The 24,878-nt window shown below is 45.3% G+C and overlaps 1 protein-coding gene across 4 annotated transcripts in view; it reads left to right on the top strand.

The window, feature by feature from the left end:
* USP25 (ubiquitin specific peptidase 25) overlaps positions 1 to 24,878 on the top strand; it is a 96,542-nt gene that overhangs the window by 59,786 nt on the left and 11,878 nt on the right. The window contains exons 10-20 of one of the 4 annotated variants that reach the window (XM_029082778.2): positions 141 to 289; positions 5,666 to 5,793; positions 6,323 to 6,418; positions 7,942 to 8,094; positions 9,450 to 9,658; positions 11,633 to 11,703; positions 13,974 to 14,202; positions 15,695 to 15,895; positions 17,496 to 17,638; positions 20,723 to 20,836; positions 23,942 to 24,037. In XM_029082778.2, the coding sequence (XP_028938611.2) occupies positions 141 to 289; positions 5,666 to 5,793; positions 6,323 to 6,418; positions 7,942 to 8,094; positions 9,450 to 9,658; positions 11,633 to 11,703; positions 13,974 to 14,202; positions 15,695 to 15,895; positions 17,496 to 17,638; positions 20,723 to 20,836; positions 23,942 to 24,037 (1,589 nt within the window). Of the gene's footprint in view, positions 1 to 140; positions 290 to 5,665; positions 5,794 to 6,322; positions 6,419 to 7,941; positions 8,095 to 9,446; positions 9,659 to 11,632; positions 11,704 to 13,973; positions 14,203 to 15,694; positions 15,896 to 17,495; positions 17,639 to 20,722; positions 20,837 to 23,941; positions 24,038 to 24,878 lie in introns of all 4 variants that reach the window. The other 3 variants (XM_029082779.1, XM_029082781.2, XM_039914522.1) reach the window with 3 other exon arrangements.

Below are 24,878 nucleotides of genomic sequence, written 5' to 3'. Positions count from 1 at the left end.
TGCATTATAAACAGTCTCTATGGTTGAGATGTTTGCACACAAAAGCACCCACCAGGACATACTTCCCATGTCACTGGAAAGCAGCAAAAGCAGAAGTCCAGTCAAATATCAGATATTCTATTTTGTTTGGTCCCTGCCAGGTAAAAAATTTGAAAACACGGAAATGTTTGGTCAGTACCCGCTTCAGGTGAATGGTTTTAAAGATTTGCATGAGTGCCTGGAAGCTGCTATGATTGAAGGAGAAATCGAGTCATTACATTCGGAGAATTCAGGGAAGTCCGGCCAGGAGGTAAGTTGAACACGGGGAGCTTTTCTCATAATGCCGTGCTCTCAGTTGATGACATAAATAATGTCAAAAAGAAGCTGACATTTCAAGTATTACCCCCTGAATGCTAAAGGTGGTTGTTGGGGGTTTTTTTTGAGGGTTTGGGGGAGATGGGAACAGGAAGATTTTGATATCAGCAGTCGCTCTCAAATTGTGAATGATGTCAGTTTCTGGTGATCAGAGATTGGCATTGTCGTATTCTTGATCCTGGGATGAATATTAATAAGAGGCTATTTTTAAAATGAAAGTTTTAGGCTCTTTGTTCATGGGAAAAGTACATCTTATCATTTGCAGAAACTCCAGAGACAACTATCATTTCCATCCAACTCTAATTGTGTGCAGAAATAAGGGGGCAGCCTATAAAATTCTGCATTGCCTAGTGTCTTTGTGGATAGTCTGTTACACTTTCCTAAAATGGAAGTAGTCTCGAGTTGAAACTCAGTTTTAGCAATGTCGATATCCAACTACGTTTGAAAGAATTAAAATGGGAGTGCAACTGTAAGATGTGTATTTCAAGACAAAGGATAGTTTTGAAGGATTAAAGAAAAAAAAGAACAGGCTAGTGTTCGCTTCTATGAGGAGGTCTTTACAATGGGCCAAAATTGGTTCGAATAGGAGGATGGAAGCATTTGAGTAGTGTCTTTTCCTTGGTGACATGAAGCGCTCGGTGCAGTTTTAAGATTGTGTTGGTTTCAATTTTCTCCCAGACAACTCTCACGGCACCGGCTGAATGCAAAATACGAGTCCCCTTAATTGCCATTCAGCTTTTGCAATGCAGTTTCCGCCGCCGGCTATTAAAAGGCTCACTCATTCATAATGGAATTGAGAAATGCAAAAATCATGAGACTCACAATGCTCCGACGTCTAGTTCAGCATGAAGTTGTAAACATTTGATGCCCGGTCCAGTGGCCAACAGACGGTGGATTGGTGGCCTCTCCCCAGTCACTCATTCATTCAGTCGTATTCATTGATCACGTAGTGTGTGCAGAGCACTGAACAAAGCGCTTGGGAGAGTACAATATAACAATAAACAGACACATTCCCTGCCCACAACGAGCTTATTATTTGAAGTCCAGCGTCCAAATAATAGCAGTAGTTTTTGGAGTGGAAGTACTGGTAGTCGAAGTCAAAGTAGGGAAGGTATTTCTTGAGCACCCCCTAAGTGCGGTGCATTGGGCTAAGCACCTGGGAAAGTGCAGCAGAAGCACGAGACATGGTTCCTGCCTGCAAGGAATGTTGACTCCATGAGATGGATGGACATAATATTTGCAAAAGTGGTAGACAGAATAAGTACATTGATTGTATAATGGATTATACACTCAGCTGGGGACTGAGAGAATCGATCTGAATAAAAGATGACCCTCCTTGAATCTCTAGAAACGACCTCTTTCAGGATAAGGACACTAGGCTAGAAGGTGATTGGAGGGACACTGAGGCAGCCATTCTTCCTTCTGTACACGACGTGTGAACAGTAGGATATTTCCCATCCTGAATCCTTCACGGTGTATCTTTGGGGACCCTCTTCCTTTACTTGAAAAGGAATCTGGGCAGTTTTGTTAGTCCATTCCTTAAAGAGTAATGGGGGACAACCGGGTTGGTTTTCTCATTCTAATCTGCAAGCACAAGATATCACTCCCTCATTAGCCGACAGGAACATTTGGACTTGATTTTGTAGCGCCAGCGGGGAGAGGAAATGTAAAATTGGTTCCGAAGAAGGGGGGAAGGATCTCACTGCAACCGCAGAACCAGGCACACCCATGCAAATTTTTTCAAATTTGGAACAAAAAAAAATCTAGGGAATGTCTGACGATCTCCAGTCTCACTCCCGATCTAAGGGAGAAAGAGAAGGCCAGAGCCTCTCGCAGCTGGAGTGAAGGAAAAAACAGTCCTTGCAGAAGGTGGCATGGATCCAAGCAGAGAGGCACACGACAGACAAATAATGCCGTGAGCATGTTTTCTCCCGGTATGCAAGCAATTTCCTGGGCACGGCCGGTCTCGTCACTTAAGAATGGCGTTGGAATTCGAGGCAGGTGGAAGAGGTTGCTGTTCCAGAACAACTTCACCTCATCTTGGAGGCGGAACTGGATTATACTGGTCCCCCTGCTTTTCAAGATGTAATCTCAAATACTAGGGAAGCAGCATGGCCTAGGGGAAAGAACACAGGCCTGGGAGGCAGAGGACCTGGGTTCTAATCCCGGCTCTGCCTCTGACTACGGAGTGACATCAGACCCAGTCGCTTAACTTCTTGGGTCTGTTTCTTCATCCGTAAAATGATGATTCAACATCTGTTCTCCCACCTACTTTAGACTGTGAGCCCCGCGTGGGACAAGAACTGTGTCTGACCTGATTTACTTGTATCTACTCGGGTCGGTCAGTCAGTTAGCCGAATTTATTGAGCACTTACTGAGTGCAGAGAGCTGTACTAAGCGCTTGGAAAAGTACTGTATAACAATATAGCAGATACATTCCCTGACCACCACAATCTTACAGTCTAGAAGGGGACTGCTTAGTAACAGTGCTTGACATGTAGCAAGCACTTAACAAATAATGTAATTATTATTATTATTGTTATCGTTAGCCTTTCAGAGAAGCCCAAAAGTTAAAATGTCAAAATCAGTGCGGACTGAAGGGAATGAGATTATTTTTGACTCCCCGGCCTCTCGTCGTCACCATCACCCCAAATCTGGGTGCCATCACCTCCGCTTTCTTGGATAACGCGGCCCCGCCCAAGACGCTTCCGTGTTGGGCGAGACCTCAATTCCCCAGTCGTGTCGTAGCCAAAACCCGGATTGAGCACGGACTGAATCCCCCCCGTGTGACGGAGCCCTGCGTATTCCCGAGTCTCAATTGCGTAGTGATGAAAATGGGCTCTGCGACGACTGAGTCTGAGTAAAACATGAGATTTCTCAAAGAAAGACATTGGTTTTTTTCAGCGGCGTGGAATTTTACACTGAATTTCCCAGGAGCCAAAATGGAAATTTTTTTACAGCTGCCTCCCTAAATACCATCATTTGGCTGAGAGCAAACCCAAGACATTTAATTTGATAGGTTGATCTTTTTAAAGATTTAACAATCAGTTCCCCGTTCACAGGAAGATGTGGGCGCAGAGAATACCCATAGTTTCCAGAAGGGGTTGGATGATTTTGATAATGAGAGGGATAAATAAGCGTAGCTGAGGGAAAGGTAAGCTGCCTCAAGAGGGGTCCAGGTGGAGCCTCTGCCATTTGCCTGCTTTGGGACCTTGGGCAAGTCACTTCACTTCTCCCTGCCTTGGTTACCTATAAAATGGGGATTAAGACTGTGAGTCCCTTGTGGGACAGGGAGTGTGTCCAAACCAATTTGCTCGTATCCCCCCCAGCACTTAGCACATTGTCTGGCATATAGTAAGTGCTTAACAAATGCCATAATTCTTATTAATTCTTATTAGATTGGTGCCCAGTAGAACCTTGCTACTTAATTTGAGGGGAAAAGTTAGAGATATTGGGTGGCCTGACTATATTACGGTAGTCGTGGGAAATAAGGGAGCCATCCCACTGTCATTCACTCATTCATTCAGTTTTATTTATTGAGCTCTTACCCTGTGCAGAGCACTTTACTAAGCGCTTAGGAGAATACAACAACAGATAGATTTCTTGCCCACAATGAGCTTACGGTCTCTTTTGGAGCATTTGGGTAAGATGCTGAGACAGGCTGGGGACTTTTGATCTGGCTCTCACAATGTTTGGATTCCTTTGTTGTGTCTTCACGCTTTTCTTCAGTAAAGCGGGCTAAGTGGTCACTAACGCTCGCGATCAAGGAGATTCCGCCTTTTAAAAAGTGCCACTTCTGAGGTCTCAAGCATTCGATGGTATTTGTTGGATACCTGCTAGGGGTCGGGCACTTTATTCATTCAGTAGTATTTATTGAGCGCTTACTATATGCAGAGCACTGTACTAAGCGCTTGGGATGAACAAGTCGGCAACAGATAGAGACAGTCCCTGCCGTTTGACGGGCTTACAGTCTAATCGGGGGAGACGGACAGACAAGAACAATGGCACTAAACAGCGTCAAGGGGAAGAACATCTCATAAAAACAATGGCAACTAAATAGAATCAAGGCGATGTACAATTCATTAACAAAATAAATAGTAAATTCTACACTGTAAGCTTGTTATGGGCAGGGAATGTGTATTCTCCCAAGCACTTAGTAAAGTGTGCTGCACATAGTAAGCGCTCAAATATTATTGAATGAATCACAACTCCATTTGATGAGGATATCTCATTTACTAAGTGCTTGGGAGAGTACTGCAGAGTTAAAAGATACGCAGTCTCCGAGTCTCTTCATCTCCCTTTTCTTTTCCGGCTCTCTCTTCCTCAGCTAGTCACCCCCACTCCCACGCTCCAGGAAAGTTCCCCCAGAAGCCAGCGGCAGAAGCCAAAGCAAAAACTGCTCAGCCTTTGCCCCTCGTTGTTACTGTGCTCCGGCTGATGGGTCACTGCGGAGGGAGAATAATAGTTGCAATAATTCTGGTACTTGTGAAGCGCTTACTATGTGCCAAGCACTGTTCTAAGCACTGGGGTGGATTCAAGTTAATCAGGTTGGACACAGTCCCTGTCACAGCTGAGGCTCACAGTCTTCATCTCCATCTTCCACATGAGGAGCTGAGGCCCAGAGAAGTGAAATGACTTGCCCAGGGTCACACAGCAGACAAGTGGCAGAGCTGGGATTTGAACCCAGGTCCTTTTGATTCCCAGGCCCGGGCTCTATCCATTAGGCCCTGCTGCTTTTCCACATCCACAGCCGCAATGGGGCCTAGTGGGAAGAGCACGGGCCCAAAGGTCAGAGGCCTTGGTTCCATTCATTCATATTTACTGAGCGCTTACTGTGTGGAAAGCATTGTGGTAAGTGCTTGGGGGAGTGCCAAACAACACAAACAGACACATTTCCTGCCCACAACAAGCTCATAGTCTCTGCTGGGTGAACTCGGCCAAGTCTTCTCAGGGTTTCAATCTCTTCATCTGGAAAATGGGCAGCCAATACCTGTTTTCCCTCCTATTTAGGCTGCGACCCCATGTGGGACAGGGCCTGCGTCCGATCCCATGATCTTCTATCTACCCCAACTCTTAGTGCGGGGCTTGGTACGTAGTAAGTGCTTAACAAATTCCCCAGTTGCCCTAGAAGTCTTCTAAAGTAAAAAAAAAAACACCTAATTGTGTTCGGATTAGTAGACTTTGTCGTCTCCTATACTACAGGTAAAGTCCTGGCATCAATGGAGAGTTTGTAAAATTGTCAGATGCGATTAGGAAATTGCCGCCGGAAAAAATGTTTTAATTGGATCTCTCTGCTTCTCTTCTTGTTCAGCATTGGTTCACCGAACTCCCACCTGTATTAACGTTTGAACTGTCAAGATTTGAATTTAATCAGGCACTGGGAAGACCAGAGAAGATTCACAACAAATTAGAATTTCCTCAAGTTTTATATCTAGACAGGTATGGCATACTTCATCAATTAAGTGTTGCGGGCACAATCAAATCTTTGTTAGGGTCAACTGAATCACGGCAGTACTAATACCTACCCTAGAGTCTTTTATTTTCTCGGCAATAACCTTTTGCCCTTGAAAGGAAATGAAATTGTACTTGCTCTGCTGAGAAGGCAGAAAGCTAAGACCCTTTCAAGAGAACAAATGAGAAATATTTCTTTTGAACAGAAGAGGAGCTGGTTTTAGAAAAAAGCTTTGATAAATAGAAGGAAAAATAACCCTTACCAGTTTCCCTTCTCTCTTAGATAATCACCCTCCCTTGAGATTCACCTCTGTCAGTTTCCCAAGGAAAACCTTCTGTTTTGAGACGGATTGAGTCAAATGTTTTAGTGTCAGTGAGCTGCTGTGTAGTAGCGAAGGTACACACTGTTCCCTGGAGATGATGATACAGATCAGACTCTGAGAAGTTGCAGGTCGCAGCTACGTTCTGAAAACGTCGAAGACTGACTCATATTTTTTTCTTTTTCTTTTATCGACAGATACATGCACAAAAACAGAGAGATTACTAGAATTAAGCGGGAAGAGATCAAGAGACTCAAAGAGTACCTCACAGTATTACAGCAGAGACTAGAACGGTACTTGAGTTGACCATTCCTTCTCTAAATAGCGTAGAATTCAATTCCTTATCTTATTCCCAACAGCTTCTCCGGAGGTTACGGCCCTATAGACATTTAAATCTGAATCATCTGCTTGTCAGGGAATCCAGACTCTGCACTGATGTTTTACGTGTCTCAGTAGTTGTTAAGAAGTTGATGGGAACCACTCAGGGTTGGGTTTGGAGGATTTTTTTTTCACCATTTAAAAATAAGATAATCTAAATAACAATTATTCTTCTTGGACACTTAATGTTTGCAGAGCACTGTCCTAAGCACTTGAGAGAATACAGTAAAGAGAATGGTAGACATAAATGGGGTTTGATTAGCAAAAGAACCCCAAAATACAGCACTCAAGATCTTTGCTGTTACATTACCAGTGTGCGTAACTGAGATTTTGTGGATCATATCAACCAGTCAGGTAATCAGTGGTATTTATTGGGTGTTTACTATGTGCCGCACACAGTCTGAGTGCCGCTGAAACCGGTATCTGCTTAATGAAAGATAGTTTCTTTTATATTGCTACAAAATGCCCAAAACAGTAGTTTATAGGCCGAAATTGTCACTGTAATGTGTACTTTGAGTATCCATGCCTTGCCCTTTGAACTGTGAAGTTGGAATCTAATTGTATAACAGTCAGGGGTTGGAGATAGTTTAGTTTGGATGGAAAAGGTCATCGTGACCATGTAGACTCTAAGCTCGTCGTGGGCAGCGAATGTGTCTGTTTATTGTTATAGTCTACTTTCCCAAGCTCTTAGCACAGTGCTTTGCCCACAGTAAGTGCTCAATGAATACAATTGAATGAATGAATGTTCCAGAGGGGGGAACCGAAGGCAGTTTTGGCCCGCCAAGTGCCGCTGCTGTCAGAACCCAAACAAGAGTCGAGAGGAAGCGTGGGACAGTGGAAAGAGCGTGGGACTGGAAGTCGAGAGATCCGGGTTCTAATTTCAGCTCTGGCAGTGGCCTGCTGTGTGACCTCGGCCAAGATACCTCAGAGCCTCTGAGCCTCAGCTTCCCTGCCTTTAAATGAGGAGAAGATGCCCGCACTCCCTACCAGTTAGATCGTGAGGGATTGTGTCCAATCTGATTATTCCTATCTTCCCCAGTGCCTTTGGCACACAGGACAGGCTAAATGCCAACGTGATCGTTATTATTATTATTTCCATTTATGGGATCTCTCGGGTACTTAATTCGAACCTCCCAGTCTGCAGCGTTTTCAATTTTGGTGAATGATTCCAATCCACGTCCGATGGCCCCCTGCACGTGGGTGGTTGAGATAGTCTCTCTCAGACACTTCTTTAGAACAGTGCTTGGCACATAGTAAGCGCCTAACAGATACCATCCTCATTATTATTATTAACGTAGAGCTGTCCCTCTGTGACTGCTTCTTCACTTCCATTTAACGTTGGTCCATTCCATCGCTCGATCGTGTCCTCGAAACACGACGTCTAACGGGCCGTGGCTTTCCCACAAGTAAAGCTCGTTGGCTTTTCCGTGGTTTCCAGGTACCTAAGCTACGGCTCGGGTCCCAAACGATTCCCTCTGGTAGATGTTCTTCAATACGCTCTGGAATTTGCCTCCAGTAAACCCGTTTGCACGTCGCCCGTTGAGGACATCGATGCCGCAGCCCCATCTAGTGGCTCACAGACATCACCAAGGTAAAAGATTTGCTCTAAAATAAAGGATTTGCATTTCACTGGATTGAAAATCGAGCTAGGAGAATGTCTGATGGGTGCTTTCTGACCGAAGGCCTGTCGGAAACACAGGAGATTAAACCTGCTGCAAGAGAGGCAGTGTGGTCTAGTGGCTAGAGCGTGGGCCCGGAAATCAGGACCCAGGTTCTCGTTCCGGCTCCACCTCTTGTCTGCTGTGCGACCTCGAGCAAGAGACGTAACTTCTCTGTGCTTCAGTTACCCTCATCTGTAAATTAAGACTGTGAGCCCCACGGGGGACGTGGACTGTGTCCAACCTAGTTGGCTTGTAACTACCCCAGTGCTTAGTACGATGCCCGACACATAGTAAACGCATAATAAATACAATCAGATATAAGATAGTGTTTACAATAGTGCTTGGGGCGTAGTAAGCGCTTAGCAAATGCTACTCTTGTTATTATTGCATCGATAATAATAATAATATTGTGAAAGGTAAATAACTTCACACATGTGGGAGAAAAATTTGAGTCCTAGAACTTTCTTGAAACGTTTCTTTCCTAGAGTTCAGTGGTCTGTTTCCTTAGTTCGGGCCGGGAATGTGTCTGTGATATTGTCATGTTGTATTCTCCCGAGCGCTTAGTACAGTTCCCTGCCCCCAGTAAGCATTCAATAAACCCAGTTGATTGATTCTTTTCCAAATTGGTTGGCCTGAATTTTCTTTTTCAGTTACCCAAAATTTCAATTTATTGTGTATTGAAACTCCCGGGCAGTCACTTAAAAATGGAAATCAATTGCTTCTTTTTTAAAAAAAAAAAAATCAACAAATAAAGTACACTTACAAACCCAAAGATTCTGCACATCTTTTGGGCTTAACCCCAGCCAAAAGGGCCATTGCCAGAATAAGTCCTACCCAGTTGCCTTGTACTAGCCAGTTCTTATCTATACTCTTTTCTTCTCGAGATCATTAGCGGAGTCCTGCTTTTTAGGTGCACTTGAATTTGGCAATTTTGGGTAAAATCTTCGACACCTTCCCTGGAGTGTCGACCGGAGGCTTAGGGTTCATTTTTAATCACGGAAAGGACCTGTCGCATTTCATGCTTTGGCTCGGAAGGGTCTTCTCGCTGAGTTCAAATCCCGAGACCATTGAAATCCAAGTCACGGCTGTCTCGGAAACCTGTGTCGAGATAGGTAACCCGGTGCTAAATTCAGACGGTCCCCCCGTACGGGTGAACAGAACCCTCGACTAGAGTTTGAGCCATTTCCGCTTACGAGGAGGTGAGGGCTCTGCCCTCACTAGGCGCTCAGTACCGCCCAGTGATGGATTGATTGGTGATCGGCGTTTCGTGGTTTTCAACAAGCAGCACAACCGAGCAGCAGGGAGCCCCTTCCTCAGAGATACCAAGCACATCACCTACCCCACGGTCAGTAATCCACAAACCGTTCACACAGTCGAGGATTCCTCCAGACCTGCCCATGCACCCGGCCCCCAGACACATCACGGAGGAAGAACTCGCGGTCCTGGAGGGCTGCTTACACCGCTGGAGGACAGAGGTAGAAAATGACACTAGAGGTAAGAATGACTGCCGCAAACGTCGCCCCTCTCCCCTCCCCACCGCCCCCCAGAGCCTGGCTCTTTGGAGTTGGAGAGCATCATGGTGCTGAGGTGCAGAGCCATGAGCTCCTCGGGGGCCGGGATCACGAGAAGCAGCGTGGCCTAGTGGACAGAGCACGGGCTTGGGACCCAAAAGGACATGGGTTCTAATCCTGGCACCGCCACATGTCTTCTTTGTGACCTTGGGCAACTCACCTCACCTTTCTGGGCCTCATTTACCTCAGCCGTAAAATGGAGATTGAGACTGTCAGCCCCACGTGGGACCCATTTACTTGTTTCCACCCCAGGGCTTAGTATAGTGCCTGGCACATAGTAAGCGTTTAACAAATACCGACATAGTAAGCGCTTAACAAATGCCACAATTATTCTAACTCCAATATTTCATAATTTCCCAAGCGTTCAGTACCCTGCGCATAGTAAGCATTCGATATCATCATTCGATTGTTTGAGAGGCAGGAGAGGACTCTGGCGACAGGGTGCTCAGAATAACTGGACTCCTGACTTTTCTCAGGACGTCACACGAGCCTGACAGTGGAATGGGACTGTAGGGAGGCGATTCAAATGTTCTATAAACCAAGAAAATTCCTCTTTCTCAAATTGAAACCTGAACCTCCGTGAAAAGGATGAAGCAGGTTTTTTGCCCGGACGGTCTAGGGCAGGATCCAGTGGAAATGTGTTGTGGAATCAGTTGAATGTTTGCAAAGTGTTTCAAAGGGCTTATCAGATGAACAGTCCTATTGGTGAATTTCTTCCAAGTATATTCAGTTTTCTAGGGTGATATCCCCTAGATGGGGGGAATCGCATTTGTGTTTGGGTCGATGAGCCGCTTGTAGCATTTTTCCAACTTCTACGGGGACGAGCCTGGGAGTCAGAGGTTCCGGATTCTAATCCCAGCTCTGCCACTTACCCTAGGCTTGACCGTGGCCAAGTCGCTTCACCTCTCTGTGTCTCGGTTTCCTCGTGTAAAATGAGGATTAAATGCTTGTTCTCCCTCCCCCTTAGACTGTGAACCCCATGTGGGAAAGAGACTGTGTCCGACCTGATTATCTTGTACCTACGCCAGCGCTTAGTACAGTGCTTGGCACATAGTAAGTGCTTAACCAATACCACGGTTGTTATTGTCGCACACACACACACACCTCTCCAGCTCTCAAACGGAGCCGGGGGGGGGGGCGTTAGTGGTGTTTTTTTTAAATCGGTTTAAATGCAGATAGCAGTGCCCGCTTACTGTGGCCAGCTTCGGTGGGCCTTGATTTCCTTGGCTGTAAAATGGGGATACACAACCCGCTCTGCCTACTTCTTAGATGGTGAGCCCCGTATGGCAGAGGACAGTTTGCAATCTGATGGTCTCTGTTCCCCAGGACAAAGCACACAAGGCGTGGCACAGAGAAGATGTTTAATAATAATAGTAGTTATTATTATTACTAATACTACTGCTAGATAGGAGCCTCTGCGGATGAAGCTCCGTCTGCTTCCGTCTCCAAACACGGGAGGGAATGAAATCACCCATTGAGCCGAATTTGGCCTGTGGGTCAAGCGCTTAGTACAGTGCTTTGCACACAGTAAGCACTCAATAAATAGGGTTGAGTGAATGAATAAGTTCCATTATGGCCACCCGTGCCCTGATGGATCAGACCTCGTTTGGCCCGGCCTCTGTGCTTCAGCAATATTTTCGCTTAGGAGAGCACATTTCCATTCTTCTTATTTTATTGAAGAAAATGTTTTAGGTTTTTTTTTCATTTTAAGTATTTGAATCATCTGAGATGCAGAATGCCATAAGTGTTTCAGTCTCTACATTCCTCATTAATAAAGTTGTGTTCCAAGAGGTAGAAAAGGAATTAAACTTAGTACTGTTGGGCAGAGGGTTTGTTAGATATGTGTGTAATCCTAAAGCGACATCTGTTAGAAGTGATTTTTGTCCTGTTTCTCTAGATTTACAGGAAAGCATAGCTAGAATACATCGGACAATCGAACTCATGTACTCGGACAAATCGATGATCCAAGTAAGTGAGATCCTTGACTTGCAAATATAATAAGGAATATCATCGATACTTTCTAGCAATGCGATTTAGGATGCTAAACTAATTTCTCGGTACTTAAAAGAATGCAGCTAATCCCAGGCTCATTTGCAGCATTTGCAATTTTATTATAGGTGGGGAACGGAGGTATTATATTTAAGATTAGTATTACATTCTAAGCCATGGTATACTTTATGGCAAGCTCCATAAACCTCTTGATGATGGTAAAAATGATGTGTGTTGCACTGTTTCCTAGTAATATTGTATGTATAGAATTTAAAAATAATAGTATTGTGCAATTTCCATTCCATCCTTTATTGTATTTCTCTCTTATTACCAGGGGAGATAGAGTAACCCATTTTTCAGAAGAAAAACCCCAGGCATATGAAGGCTAAAAAACTTTGCTTAAATCATCACTTTATCTGAAATCCTTTCTCTTAGTCCACAGTGCCTTTTTTTTTTTAACATGACTTTTCTATGAGCAGTTTGGTCACAAAGTACATTTCTCTAGAAAGGTACCTCCATTTCCCCTGGGTGGGAGGTTTTATTTTTTTGCACGTGGTCCAAAGGGAACTGCAGTGAGTTCTGGAGTGCCTCAGCACCGAACACACGTGTTTTAGGCTCTCCCCACAGATGGGAAGTGTCCGTGTCTTTTACCAGCTGTGAGGACCTATGGTTCGGACGTTAGTTATTTCAGGCCCACGTGGTGGTTCTTAGCACCCAAAGCGGGCTTCACGGATTGTCCGCCATTGGCGATCCCAGCCCAAAGTGGTGCCCGTCGATCATGGCGCCTGTCGTCGAGAACGTCGGACGGACCTTGGTCCGAGGCTTGAGGACGAGGGACTTGTGCCAGGGGATTGATTGCAGACCAAGCGGGCTGCCCAGCTAAGCTCACTCTCGTCCCTTGGGGCACGGAGCCTGAAATGTAAAAGTGCCCAGTGATCTTGGACCGAACGGCCGGTCCTCCGAGGACGGACACGTTACTGCAGCCGGGGAAAACTGGGAAGCAGCATGGCCTGGTGGATAGAGCAAGGATCTGGGAGTCGGAAGGACCTGGTTTCTCATCCCGGCTCTGCCACTTGTCTGCTGTGTGACCGTGGGCAAGTCGCTTCACTTCTCTGGGCCTCAGTTCCTTCATCTGTCAAATGGGGATTAAGACTGTGAGCCCCACTTGGGACAGGGACTGTGTCCAGCCCGATTAGCTTGTATCTACCCCAGTGCTTAGTACCGTGCCTGGCACATTGTAACCTCTTAACAAATACCATAAAAAAATGGCGAAAAGCTGTTTCAAGCACTACTGAACAACTAGCGTTGGCCCTCGTGCACGGTGAGCCCCTGACCCTTTGACCTCTCTCCACACTTCACAGTGCCCCAGCAGGGGTAGAGATCAAGGCTTAACCATCATCTTAGATGTACTGATGCTTCTAGGGTTACCAGGGATATTTTCTCTTCCCAGCCCAGCTCCCATTTAACGGGACATTGGCTTGCAGTGGGTGTCTCATTGCTTCCTTGGTGGAGTTAATAATAATAATAATAATAGTGGTATCTGTTAAGCGCTTACTATGTGCCAGGCACTGAACTAAGCACTGGGGTAGAGCCAAGATAATCCTCTTGGACACAGTCCCGGTCCCACAATGGGCTTACAGTCTTCATCCCCATTTTATAGATGAGGTAACTGAGGCACAGAGAAGTGAAGTGACTTGCCCTAGGTCACCCAGCAGATATGTGGCAAAACCGAGATTATAACCCAAGTCCTTCTGACTCCCGGGCCTGTACGCTATCTATTAGGCCTTGAGTTGAGGGTAGCGGATTAGCAGGCTCACTTTACCGTGATGGAGTTGTTTTCTGTGCACTACCTCCAGTCTTTTAATGGCCACTGACGGGGAGAAAGTGACTTGTAGGTGGGAGAGCTGGGGAATGGGGGTCCTGACTGAAGGAACGACTAAATCCCAAAACAGTTCTGCTTTTAGACACTCTGAAGTGACACAAATCCCCGAGTCCATCTCATTCAATTTCACTTCTTAAGATTCGCATGGGATTGTCGATGGAGAAAGGGGTGGTATACGGGGGTCGTAATCACATGCAGTTTCAGATAAGGAGCAGAAGTGCAGTGTGGGAACCGGCCGCCTGAAAAGCGTTGTCAATGAGATGTCCACACCAGATGTCGTGGAATAAAGAAAACAGCTCAGAGAGCTCTGACCGGCACCTGGCCTGAAATGGATTCACTCACCTCTTCTTCCTTCTTCCGTGTTCAGTTTCCTTATCGGTTACATGCTGTGCTAGTTCATGAGGGCCAAGCCAACGCCGGACATTATTGGGCCTATATTTTCGACCACCACCACGAGAGATGGATGAAGTATAATGATATTTCGGTGACAAAATCAACGTGGGAAGAGTTGGAGAGGGACTCGTTCGGTGGTTACCGAAACGCCAGCGCCTATTGTTTAATGTACATTAACGACAAGGAACAGTTCCTAATTCAAGGTAAGAGCCTACGGTGAAATCAGACATAGGCTAGACAGAAGTAGAAGTTAACAGCAGGGGAACCCGAGGTAGAATGTAAGGGGAAGAGAGCAGAGAGATAAGAGAGAGGCAACTGATGGAGAGCTTTGAAATGTTAGTTTAGGAGGCTTTCTCTTAGGTGAGAAGAAATGGGCAGCCTTTGGAGGGGTTTTGAAGAAGGAAGGAAGTGTAAAAAGCCACTGCACTTACAAGGGAAAGGCAGCACGGTCTGAACTACCAGAAAGAACCGGGTCGGGCCGTCACCGAACCTGGGTTTTAGTCCCAGTTCTGCCCCTGGCCTGTTCCGTGACCTTGGTTCTCAGGTTTCTCTTCTGTAAAATGGGGATAGTAACGCCTGCCTCGCCTTACAGCCTTGCATTACTTTACAGGAATGTTGTCAGGACAGAGTGAAACATATAACGTGAAAGCACGTTGCAAATTCAAATTCAAGGTATTGGGATCTTCCGAAGAGAAGGGAGGCTTGAGGTCGGAAGACCAGGAAATTGACAAACAGTAACTAATCCCGGAGGTGAGAAGAGCTGAAGGCAGGAAGGCGGTCGTTCATAGAATTCTACCTGGGAGGGAGACCAGAGTGGTAGTAAGAACGAGAGGTAGGGGCAGGTCCTTGACCTAGGAGATCAAACTCGAATTGTGTTTTGGAGAGTCTTGCCTTCTGAGCTGAATGTTGAATAAAATTACCACAAGTGATGTGCCGGAGAGAAAGGATTCACCTCTTATTTCTAGTTTTACTAATAATCCCTAAGTGGATCCTTTCTCTGCCCACATTTCTTAAAAAAGAGGCCACATAGGAGGCACCAGAAACTGGTTTTTTCCTAGCAGAGCGAGTGGCAGAAAGATAGATACCCTTCGATTGAAGGAGGCAGAAAGCTCTTGTGGTGCGTGTGCCCGTCAAGCCCATTTGGCTTCTCGAATCACGCTAGAAAATCGGCCAAACGAATGTGCCGGACTCATCCTGACGGGAAAGCGGGATGATGTGATCTAGAATTAAGAGCTGTAGATTCTGCATCCTCTGCTGAATGCATTCTGAAGATGTACCTGCTGGGATTCTTCGGCGCGATCCATCTGTTGAGTTGAATGGGAGAAGAAGTCAGATCAGGAAAACCATTTCCCGATTCCTGAGGTGCAGTCTTCCCCTAGTGCCCCAAACAAAAATGAAACTGGTATCGATTAAGCACTTCATCTGGGCTAAACTCTGGTCAGATGGAAGAGAATCGGATTGGATGCAATCCTTGTCCCATACGAAGCTGATGCTCTAAGAGGAAGGGACCTATTTCACAGAGGAGGAACCCAAGGCCCAAAGAGGTTAAGTGACTTGCCTGAGGTCAGACAGCAGGCCAGTGGCAGAGCCGGGATTAGAACCCAAGTCCGTGCCCTTTCCCCTAAGCCACGCTCCCTCTGTGATTCTGCTCCTGTGATATCTGACGGGTCTCTAATTAAAATGTGTGCTCTGCAGAGGAGGTACACAAGGAAACCGGACAGCCCCTGGTGGGAATGGAAACGTTACCGCCGGACTTGAGAGACTTCGTCAGCGAAGACAACCAGCAGTTTGAACAGGAGCTGTTGGATTGGGATGCTCAATTGGCCCAGAAAGCTCAGCAGGAAAAGCTCTTGGCCTCCCAAACCTTGAGCGACACCATCCCCAAAGTCGTAGCAGGTATCTGGAAACTTTCCTTGCATTTAAAGTGAAGCCCATAATCCACGAGCAGCTATCCCTGGTCTCGAGGGAACCAATGTACGCCTATAAACTTTCTTGAACCAGTTGAACCAAAGTCCTTGTCCTTATTACCGATTGATGCTTCCAAATCGCCGCCACGACTGGCAAACTTCGCACCCCGGTGGTGTGCGGTCACGTGGCCTTATCAGCCCCGCAAAATCGTACACCCGGCGTGAGTCCTTCCCACCCCTGAAAGTTAGGATGCTTCTCTTTGCTTTCGACCCCCTCTGGGGAATTTTTTGGATCCATCAGTGGGGTCTAAATGTAACCACTGGGAAGGAGGAGTCCTGAAGTGGTTTGAACCATGGGGAAGCAAGACTCTGATGCCGCCTTGTATAGGCAATGCGAGTGGCTCTTCTAGTTGGCTCCCCGTTGCTAGGGTATCTGCTTCCCAGTAGCCCTCCTTTCCAGTCAGTCAGTATCATGTGTGCAAAGCACTGTACTAAGTGCTTGGGAGAGGATACTAGTTAGAAGGCACAGTGCTTGTCTTCTAAATGCTCAGAGCAAACGAATGCACCAAGTGCTTGGAAAACTACACGAGGGATAGAAGACAAGAATCCCCACGGAGTCTGCAACCTATCCTTCCAATCTTTTACCTACCCTGGGTTAAAACAGGGTTCTTCCTCTGCAGGGCTCTTCTCAACCTCCCCCCACCACCCATTTCCTGGGGCTCTGCTCACGATAACCAGGGACAGACAGTGTGGACAGAGCCTGGGAGTTTTCAAGTGAGTTGGTGCTGAGCCCCAGTGTCTGGATACTAGAGTTACCCCCTGCCCCCCACCTCATAAGGAGACTAGGGTTTGGTGTTTCTTCATTCGTTTTCGGTGTGGTCAATCGTTAGGATTTATTAAGCGCTTACTGTGCGCAGAGCACCGTACCAATACAACAGAGTTGGTAGACGTGGCCCTGGCCCACAGAGAACTTACAGTCTAAATCAGTGGTATTTAGTGAGTGCTTACTGTGTGCAGGACACTGTACTAAGCTACAGACCTCCCATTCCTGCAAGTCTGTGTAGAAAGCCCAACTCTGCCAACAGGCTTCAACTCCATCCGTTCACCTCCCGGCACCTCACATTTCTTCTCCCCCTTTTTCTCTCCGATTTCCCCTCTCTCTCTCGCTCTCCCTCACAGGCCAAATCTCCATATTTCTAAATTGCAGTTTACCAAAGGCGGGTTCGGACCGTGAGGCCGCACCGTTTTCATGCAGCGTAGGTTCTTGGAGATCTGAAAGTGAGGGTTCTTAGCATGCGGGCTCGGGAAAAGTAAGGCCGCATAGAAGTGTAGATTTGTATCTGTCAGGCAAGGAAGCTTCAGGTCAGAGATTTTGCGTAAACGGTTAGGAAAAGGTAGCTTGTCCCACCCTCATCGCTACAGGTTTCTGTTGAGAAGTCTCTCGGCACCAGCTAGTGCTTGACGTCAGGCAGCGAACACCCCGGCTTCAGATGTGGGAGAAATTGGCATAATCTACTTTTCCCCATGACACTTTTCCTCCCGGGATTGGCATTTGGTGTGTGATTTCCCCCCATCATTTCCTCGCCAAGCTCAAGCGGGACAACCGGAGTACTTAGAGCAACCGTCCAGAAGTGACCTCTCCAAGCAGGTGAAGGAAGAGTCTGTCCAAGCCATCACTAAAGCGGCAGCATCCGATCACGAAGATAAGAGTTCTGAAGCGGTTTTGCAGACGGTGAGACCATTTTTTTTTTGGTTGTTTTTGGTTTTAAAAAGGAATCTTTCCAATAAAGTTTTCTTCCATGTGTTCCAGACAGAGCCGGTTTAAAGGGATTTGCTCAGGTGGTGTGTGGGTTCGGTTAATCGTGGTATTTATTGAACACCTCCCGTGGGCGAAGCACAGGTACTAAGAACTTGGGAGAGTACTACATAGTCGGTTTACAGCTGCAAAGAATTGGGGACTCAGCTTTTCAGCTCAGGGTGCTTCCTCCAGTCATTTTAAATCACCACAGAGGTCACTGAAGTCCTTTCCTTCGTCCTGCTTCTTCCAACCCACTGTGACTTGTGGACGGAAGTGAGTTGTCACCGAAGAGACGGGTGGAAAGTGTTCCTCCGGTGTTTCAAGCAGAGGGCCAGAGGTCCACAGAATAAAGGAGTAAGCCAGAGGTTTTTTTTGGGTTTTTTTTTTTTTTTGAAGTGGGAGTATGGAAGAACCGCAAAAATGCCACGAGGTCTCGTCAAATGCCTAACCCATGTTAAGCACTTAAATTGTGACAGTTGGCTTGGGGAATTTAAAAACTATACTCAGGCTTTTTCCCAGAGTTTATGAACTTCTAACCCCTGCTATAAGTAGTAGAGTTCATCTCCTGACTTGGAGATGTTGGGTGGAGTCTGTCACTGAATAGTAGGCCTAACTTCAGACTCCTTTTGTCACTTGTGACTGTAGGTGGCTAGCTGTTTAGGTACCAAAGAATGTTTTTTTCTTTTCCTTTCCTTCATTTGCACCACGTGCCCATGCGTTTTCTGAGAAATCCATATGAAAACAACCTAAGGGTGTATCTTACCGAATGATATTATTCCTAATTTAGTACGGTATTTTTAACATTTGTGGGAGACAGGATGTGGTTGTGGTTTTCCATTTTTTCCCAAAACACGTCAAGGAAAGAATACTAGTTCTGCTTTATTGCTCGTCGAGGAGTTTAGGTTTATGGTTCGATTGCATTCTCCCCAAAGGGAGAGTGTGTTCGAGGCAGTAACCGTTGTAGCTGTTCGAGGCAGTAAACATTGTAGCCTCCAGACTCTTTGGGTTAGAGCCAATCTCGATTTGGATTCGGGCTGAGGGAATACACCGTTGATTTTCTTAGAAGGTTAGTCGTCGTTTCAGACATTCTGAGTAGTAGCGATAGAACTGATGGTGTTTATTGAGCACTTACGGAGTGTAACATATAGAATATAGCTCTTGGTAGAGAGCAGAACTTTGAGCCCCATGTGAGTTAGGCACTCTGACCTGATTGATCTGCATCTACCCCAGCACTTAGAACTGTGTTCGACACATAGAAAGCGCTTAACCAATATCATTTAAAAAAAAAAAAAGTTTACTAAGTGGTACTCAACTGTCCGGAAAAAAGAGTGACACACTGCCCGTCCCAAGCTAAAAGTTTACCCTCTTTCCTTTGGTTCAACCTAAGATGATCTGTTTTCACTTTGTCATTATTAAAGAAAGGTCTAGGAAGCATTTTAATGAATCCATACTCACCTTTCACCATTCAGTGTCTTCATCTACTTTCCATTCTTCAGGGTTTGTGGTTTTCATTAAGCACTTACTCTGTGTCAAGCACTGCACTAACTGCTGGGGTAGATAAAAGACAATAGGATCAGACACATTTCTGGTCCCACGTGGAGCTCACGGTCCCAGAGGGAGGGAAACAGATGTTAGATAGCTTCTGAATAATGCTTTATCTCAAGTTGCCATTGGTGCTTAGAGCACTTTATTCCCTGTCTGCCTATGAAGGTGGTTTTGCCTTTTCTGAAAATTTCGGTTTACGGGGACCATCAGTAAGTCTCTTAATTACTTTTCTTAGTATTTTCATCTATACAGGATGAACTGCAACCCGTTATGTCTTGAACTCCCAGGCTTAATTAGAGACGGTCTCTGCCCTTGAATGTATGTATAAAGATACTATTTGGATTAGGATTCCAATAATGGAGTAATAGAAGTTTAGACCTGGAATTTGCTCATCAGAAAGTAAACCTGAGATTCGGAAAATCACTGTTGAGACTAAAATGATGGCATCTGGGAAATGGCCGTTTAAATTGCTTTGGCAAATTTTCTACTTTCGCCTGCTCTCATGCAGATGGATTAGAAGTTGAAGCAGCATGGTCTAGCGTGTAGAGCACGGGCCTGGCAGTCTGAAGGATCTGGATTCTAATCCCGGCTCTGCCACTTGTCTTCCGGGTGACCCTGGGCAAGTAACTTAACATCTCTGTGCCGTAGTTACCTCATCTGTAAAATGGGGATGAAGATTGTGAGCCTCATGTGGGACGTGGATTGGGTCCAACCTGATTAGCTTATATTTATTACAGTGCCTGGCAAATAGTAAGCGCTTAACAAATACCATTAGGGAAAAAAAGTTCTTCATAGAATAGTAGAAGTAGTCTCTTACTCCATTGCGTGTTTGGACATTGTCTACTTACTAAATCCAAGTTGCATTTGGATGTGTTCATCTACTTTCCGTTATTATCACCACATTCCAACCAAATAATATTGGAATCTTATCTCCAAAGTGCCATTGGTATCTGGTTGTATTTCCAATTCCACGAGTTGAATCATTTAATGGAAAAAAATGAAATTAAAACAGATGACAGCTTGTTGGTGCGAATTCATTTTAAAGTTATTTCTCTGGCTGTTAAAATTTCTTTGACAAATATCGTCACATATGTGGATGGGATAGAAGTTCTTTGGGGTAGGCTTCATAAATGGCAAAAAAAAGCTGGTCTTTTACTACATTATGAGTATAGAGTTCAAAAGACTATATTAATAAAGCTTTTAGGGTCAAAATGCATTCTTCAGAAAGGATAAACCGAGATGTTAGATTATTTTGTGTTTTTCCCATTTCTCTATTACCTTGGGTCCCCTAATGTTTAATGATGTTGATTTTTCCCTTTTCATTTTCGGAAAAGATCCTAACAATACTTGAAATCCAATTATCTCCCAGAAACCAAAATAGCTTCGCTTGACCTTTTAAATTCTTCTGTTTTAGCTGTCTCATTTATTTATTTATTTATTTTTTCTTTCTTTGCTCATGATTTTCTCCTGCAGGCTTCTGAGAAAGCCACAAGTCAACCAGATCCTAACCAGCGAGTTGTAGAGGTGGCCATTCCTCACATAGGGACATTTGTGATTGAGTCAGAGGAGGGGGGTTATGATGATGAGGTACCTTTCTTACTGCCCTGTGGCCCCCATCCATTTCCCTCCCTTTTTTCCTCTTTCCCTCCCTTCCCCCTTTCCTTCTGCCTTACCTCCCTGTCTCTACCCTTCTTTTCCTGCTTGACACAAGGATCTTTGGCATGCTCGCATTCACATTCAGATGGATTTCTGTGTAAAATTACGCTTTGCCACTGACATACTGAAATGACACGCACATGCACACACATACACACGACCCACCGACAAAACTTTGAAATTGCACTTGAGTTAGTTTCCTTCATTTGACGGCTGGGGTTTTTCCAAATGGACTCGTTTTCCGAAGAATATTTGATGTATATTTTGAGAGCTTTTAATGTAATCTGGATTAGCCCTCATGAGTTCCAGAAATGGCCTCCAGACTCTGTTTAAATTTCAAACTCTGGGAACTAGTTTGACTCTCCATGGCCTTGGGTTTTGCATGTTATGTTTGCTTCCCATTTCTGCGACCTCCTTAAATGTCACCACGTTGGGTCTGGATGCCTGTTGGGCATCTTGAGAGGAGCGGGAAATTTACCAAGGGAAAGATCCAGGGCATTTTGGGGAATGTTGGGAGAAACAGCACAGCCTAATGGAAAGAGCACGGGCCTGGGAGTCCGAGAACCTGGGTTCTAATTCCGGCTCTGCCACCTGTCTGCTTTGTGACCTTGGGCAAGCCACTTAAACTTCTCCGTTCCTCGGTTACCTCATCTATAGACTGGGGATGCGGGCTTTGAGCCCCGTGTGGGATGTGGATCGTGTCCAACCTGATTATCTTGTCTCTTCCTCAGTGCCTAGTACAGTGTCTGGTACATAGTAAGCGCTTAACAAATGCCATTAAAAAAAAAAGAGAGGCTCCTTTACCCCGCAACTTGCATTCCATTTAATGAGGAAAACCCAAGTATTCTTTAACTAGTCTTCAAAAAAATTTCAGAGGAGAAAATCTTTTGGTGAAGGACTTAACTTTGATAATGCAGTGACATTCCTATGGGCATGACTTCTCCAAAAATTAGAAGGAGGTAAAGAGGCGAGTCTTATAGGAGGGAATGAAGGAAAAAAAGAGAACTTTTTTAATAGTATTTGTCAAGCATTCTTCTAAGCACTGGAGTAGATACAATTTAATCAGGTTGGACACAGCCCCTCTCCCACATGGGACTCATAGTCAAATAGGAAGGAGAATAGGTATTGGATCCCAGTTACAGGTGAGAATACTGCGGCACAGAGAAGTTAAATGACTTGCCCAGGGTCACACAGCAAGCAGGTAGTCAAGCCGGGATTAGAACCCAGGTCCTCTGGGCTCCCAGGCTCCTGCTTTATCCACTAGAGACATGGTATGATCATAGACCTGAACTTATTATGGGCAGAGTATGCGTCTGCTTATTGTACACTCCCCAGTGCTGAGTACACTACTTTGCACAAAGTAAATGCTCAGCAAATACGATGGACTGAATGAATGAATTTAGACCTCCATTCTTGACCTTAAGGATGGCTACAATCTTCAGAAGAGCCTTAGAGGAATTATAACATTGACCCCTTGTTGCCTGGGGCCCTTCAGGCCATTTATAACATCGACAGAACTCTTAAATCGTGCCGCATATTGCAATCAGGTTGGACACAGTCCCTCTCCCATACGGGGCTCCCAGTCTTACCCCCCATTTTACAGATGAGGTAACTGAGGCCCAGAGAAGTCAAGCAACTTGCCTGAGATCACATACCTGACCAGAGGCAGGATTAGAACCCAGGTCCTTCTGACTCCCAGGCCCATGCTCTATCCACTAGGCCACGCTGCTTCCCGGGATGAGGGAACAGGCAGTCTCCTTAGAAAAGAAATGAGCTGGAAACCTAACTTCCTTTTAGCGCTAAATTATCCGATTAGAAACGCCGTTTCCAGAGCATTTTCGTTGCCAGTTTCTGTTAGAAATCCAATTAAAGCTTTGTTATTGGGGAAATAAGATCTCCTGATCAACAGGACAATGTCCCTGAACTTTAGTTATTTAATTTGCTTTGTTTTCAGGGCTAGAACATGAATTCCTGTCCTCTGTCTTTGAGGTTTTCTCCAGGAGAAAATATTCGCAGCACTTTTCTGCCGATCATTCCATAAACATTTGCTTTTGGCTATGTCACTGGTTGAATTCATTCATTCGCATTTATTGAGCGCTTACTGTGTGCAAAGCACTGTACTAAGCGCTTGGGAGATCAATATAAAAAGAATACATGTCTACCAGGTTGAAAGTAATGGACAGAGAACAATAATTACAGCATTGTTTAAATGCCCTCGAGGTGCTAGGCGCTACAGTGGACCCGAGATTATCAGACCATACAAAGTCCCTGCTCCTCTCGGGGCTAACAGTCGCTTTTGTCCCCTCAGTTTCCCCATCTGTGAAATGGGGATGAAATAGAAGCCCAGCGAGGCTAAGTCATCACCCTATCAAGCAATCGGTGGTATTTACTGAGCATTTACTGTGGGCACAGCGCTGTACTAAACGCTTAGGAGAATACAGTAAAACAGAGTTGGTAAACCCGTTCCCTGCCCACAGCGAGTTTACAGTCCAGAAGGCCAAAAAACAGGCAAGAGGAGGAGCCGGGACTAAAATCTGATAATCCCACTCCCATTTTCTTTGGAATAGGATCAATTACGATGTTCAATTCTTGGCAAAATATTTCAATTTTGATTTTTATATTTTTGAAGCTGTATTTACAGCAATTTTTTTTTAATTGACACTTCTCTCATTTGAATCGTTTGCCATTTGGACAAGCACTCTTCCTGAGGTAACACTGTTGGCAGACTCTCAATTACCAGGACGATGTGTTCACGTTGCATGTGCTTTTTGACACGCCTTCTTTCTCAAAAAGCCCATGGCTGATCAGGAGAACACTGGCTGTTTTGTTTGTATGTATGTGTACGTGTGTATTAGTTCCCACTTGCTGTGGAAGAAGCGTGACTGGTTTGCGAACCCTAAAAATTATCTGTGATTTCAAATCTTTGCTGAATGGATGCACGGTTTGCCCGTTTGCTTGTGTTTGTGTAAAGGCATCTTTCCATGAGTATTGAAAATGTTAACCATTTAAAACTTTTACTTCAATCCCCTCTGGCAGATCATGATGGCACCCAACATGCAAGGTATTATCATGGCTATAGGTAAATCCAGGAGTGTATTTGACAGGTGTGGCCCAGAAGCAGGGTTCTTTAAGGTACAACCCAACATTTCCATCTTTGTCATTTCCTTGGCTTATATTTTTCATGCTTTTTTTAACCTCCCGGAAGGTCTTGTCCCTTCATATTAATTCGCCTGCACAGTCTGCCTTCCCCTTACCGCAGATTCGTTCTTGCAGTTGTGTGCTCCGACTAGGTACCCACACTCATGTGGATCATTGAATCAGTTATCTTGGTAATTCTTGAAAAATTCCACTTTCATTTACTCTCCTTGGCTTCGACTGGGGAGTGGGTGTGTTGGTGTGTGTGGGAAGTGATTTCGGTATATTAAAACGCTGTAGGCAGTACCTCCGGTGTGTCAAACGACGACGTGGAAGCAGGGATGCTTCTTTTCATCACATTTCTTTTTCCAGTTCTGCATGTGGGCAGGTGAGATTTAGTCTCAGAAGTCAGGGCCGTTTTTTCTTTTCCAGCTGAGAATGACTTTCTTCTTTGGTGATGTAGATGGGACCATTATTTACTGTATCGGGCCCTTTGGAATACCGAAGGGAAACATTGAGCTATTAGCAAGCGAAAGGCTGTGGGGTTGGCTAAATTTTTCTTCTCATGACCCTTTCTGTTCTCGGACTGGCGATTTCAAAACAGTCAATGCAATTTGAGGTTGTTCCACGTTCAGTTTCAAACCAATTGTCAGAATAATTGGTACATTGGAGAACTGCTGGCTGGATCAGGGGGTCTTGTGGTTCTGAGTGTCTATTAAGTGCAGAGCACTGAACTGAACTCATTTAATCACTTGGCTTTGGCCCTATCCTTGAAGCGAGTGAAAGCTCGAGGACCGTGGATAATAATAATTATGGTATTTGTTAAGCGCTTACTATG

The sequence above is a fragment of the Ornithorhynchus anatinus genome, chromosome 17, assembly GCF_004115215.2.
Source record: "Ornithorhynchus anatinus isolate Pmale09 chromosome 17, mOrnAna1.pri.v4, whole genome shotgun sequence".
NCBI classification, from domain to species: domain Eukaryota; kingdom Metazoa; phylum Chordata; class Mammalia; order Monotremata; family Ornithorhynchidae; genus Ornithorhynchus; species Ornithorhynchus anatinus.
The sequence above is the reverse complement of the archived record's forward strand: the minus strand, read 5'-3'. Positions and strand labels throughout refer to the sequence as shown.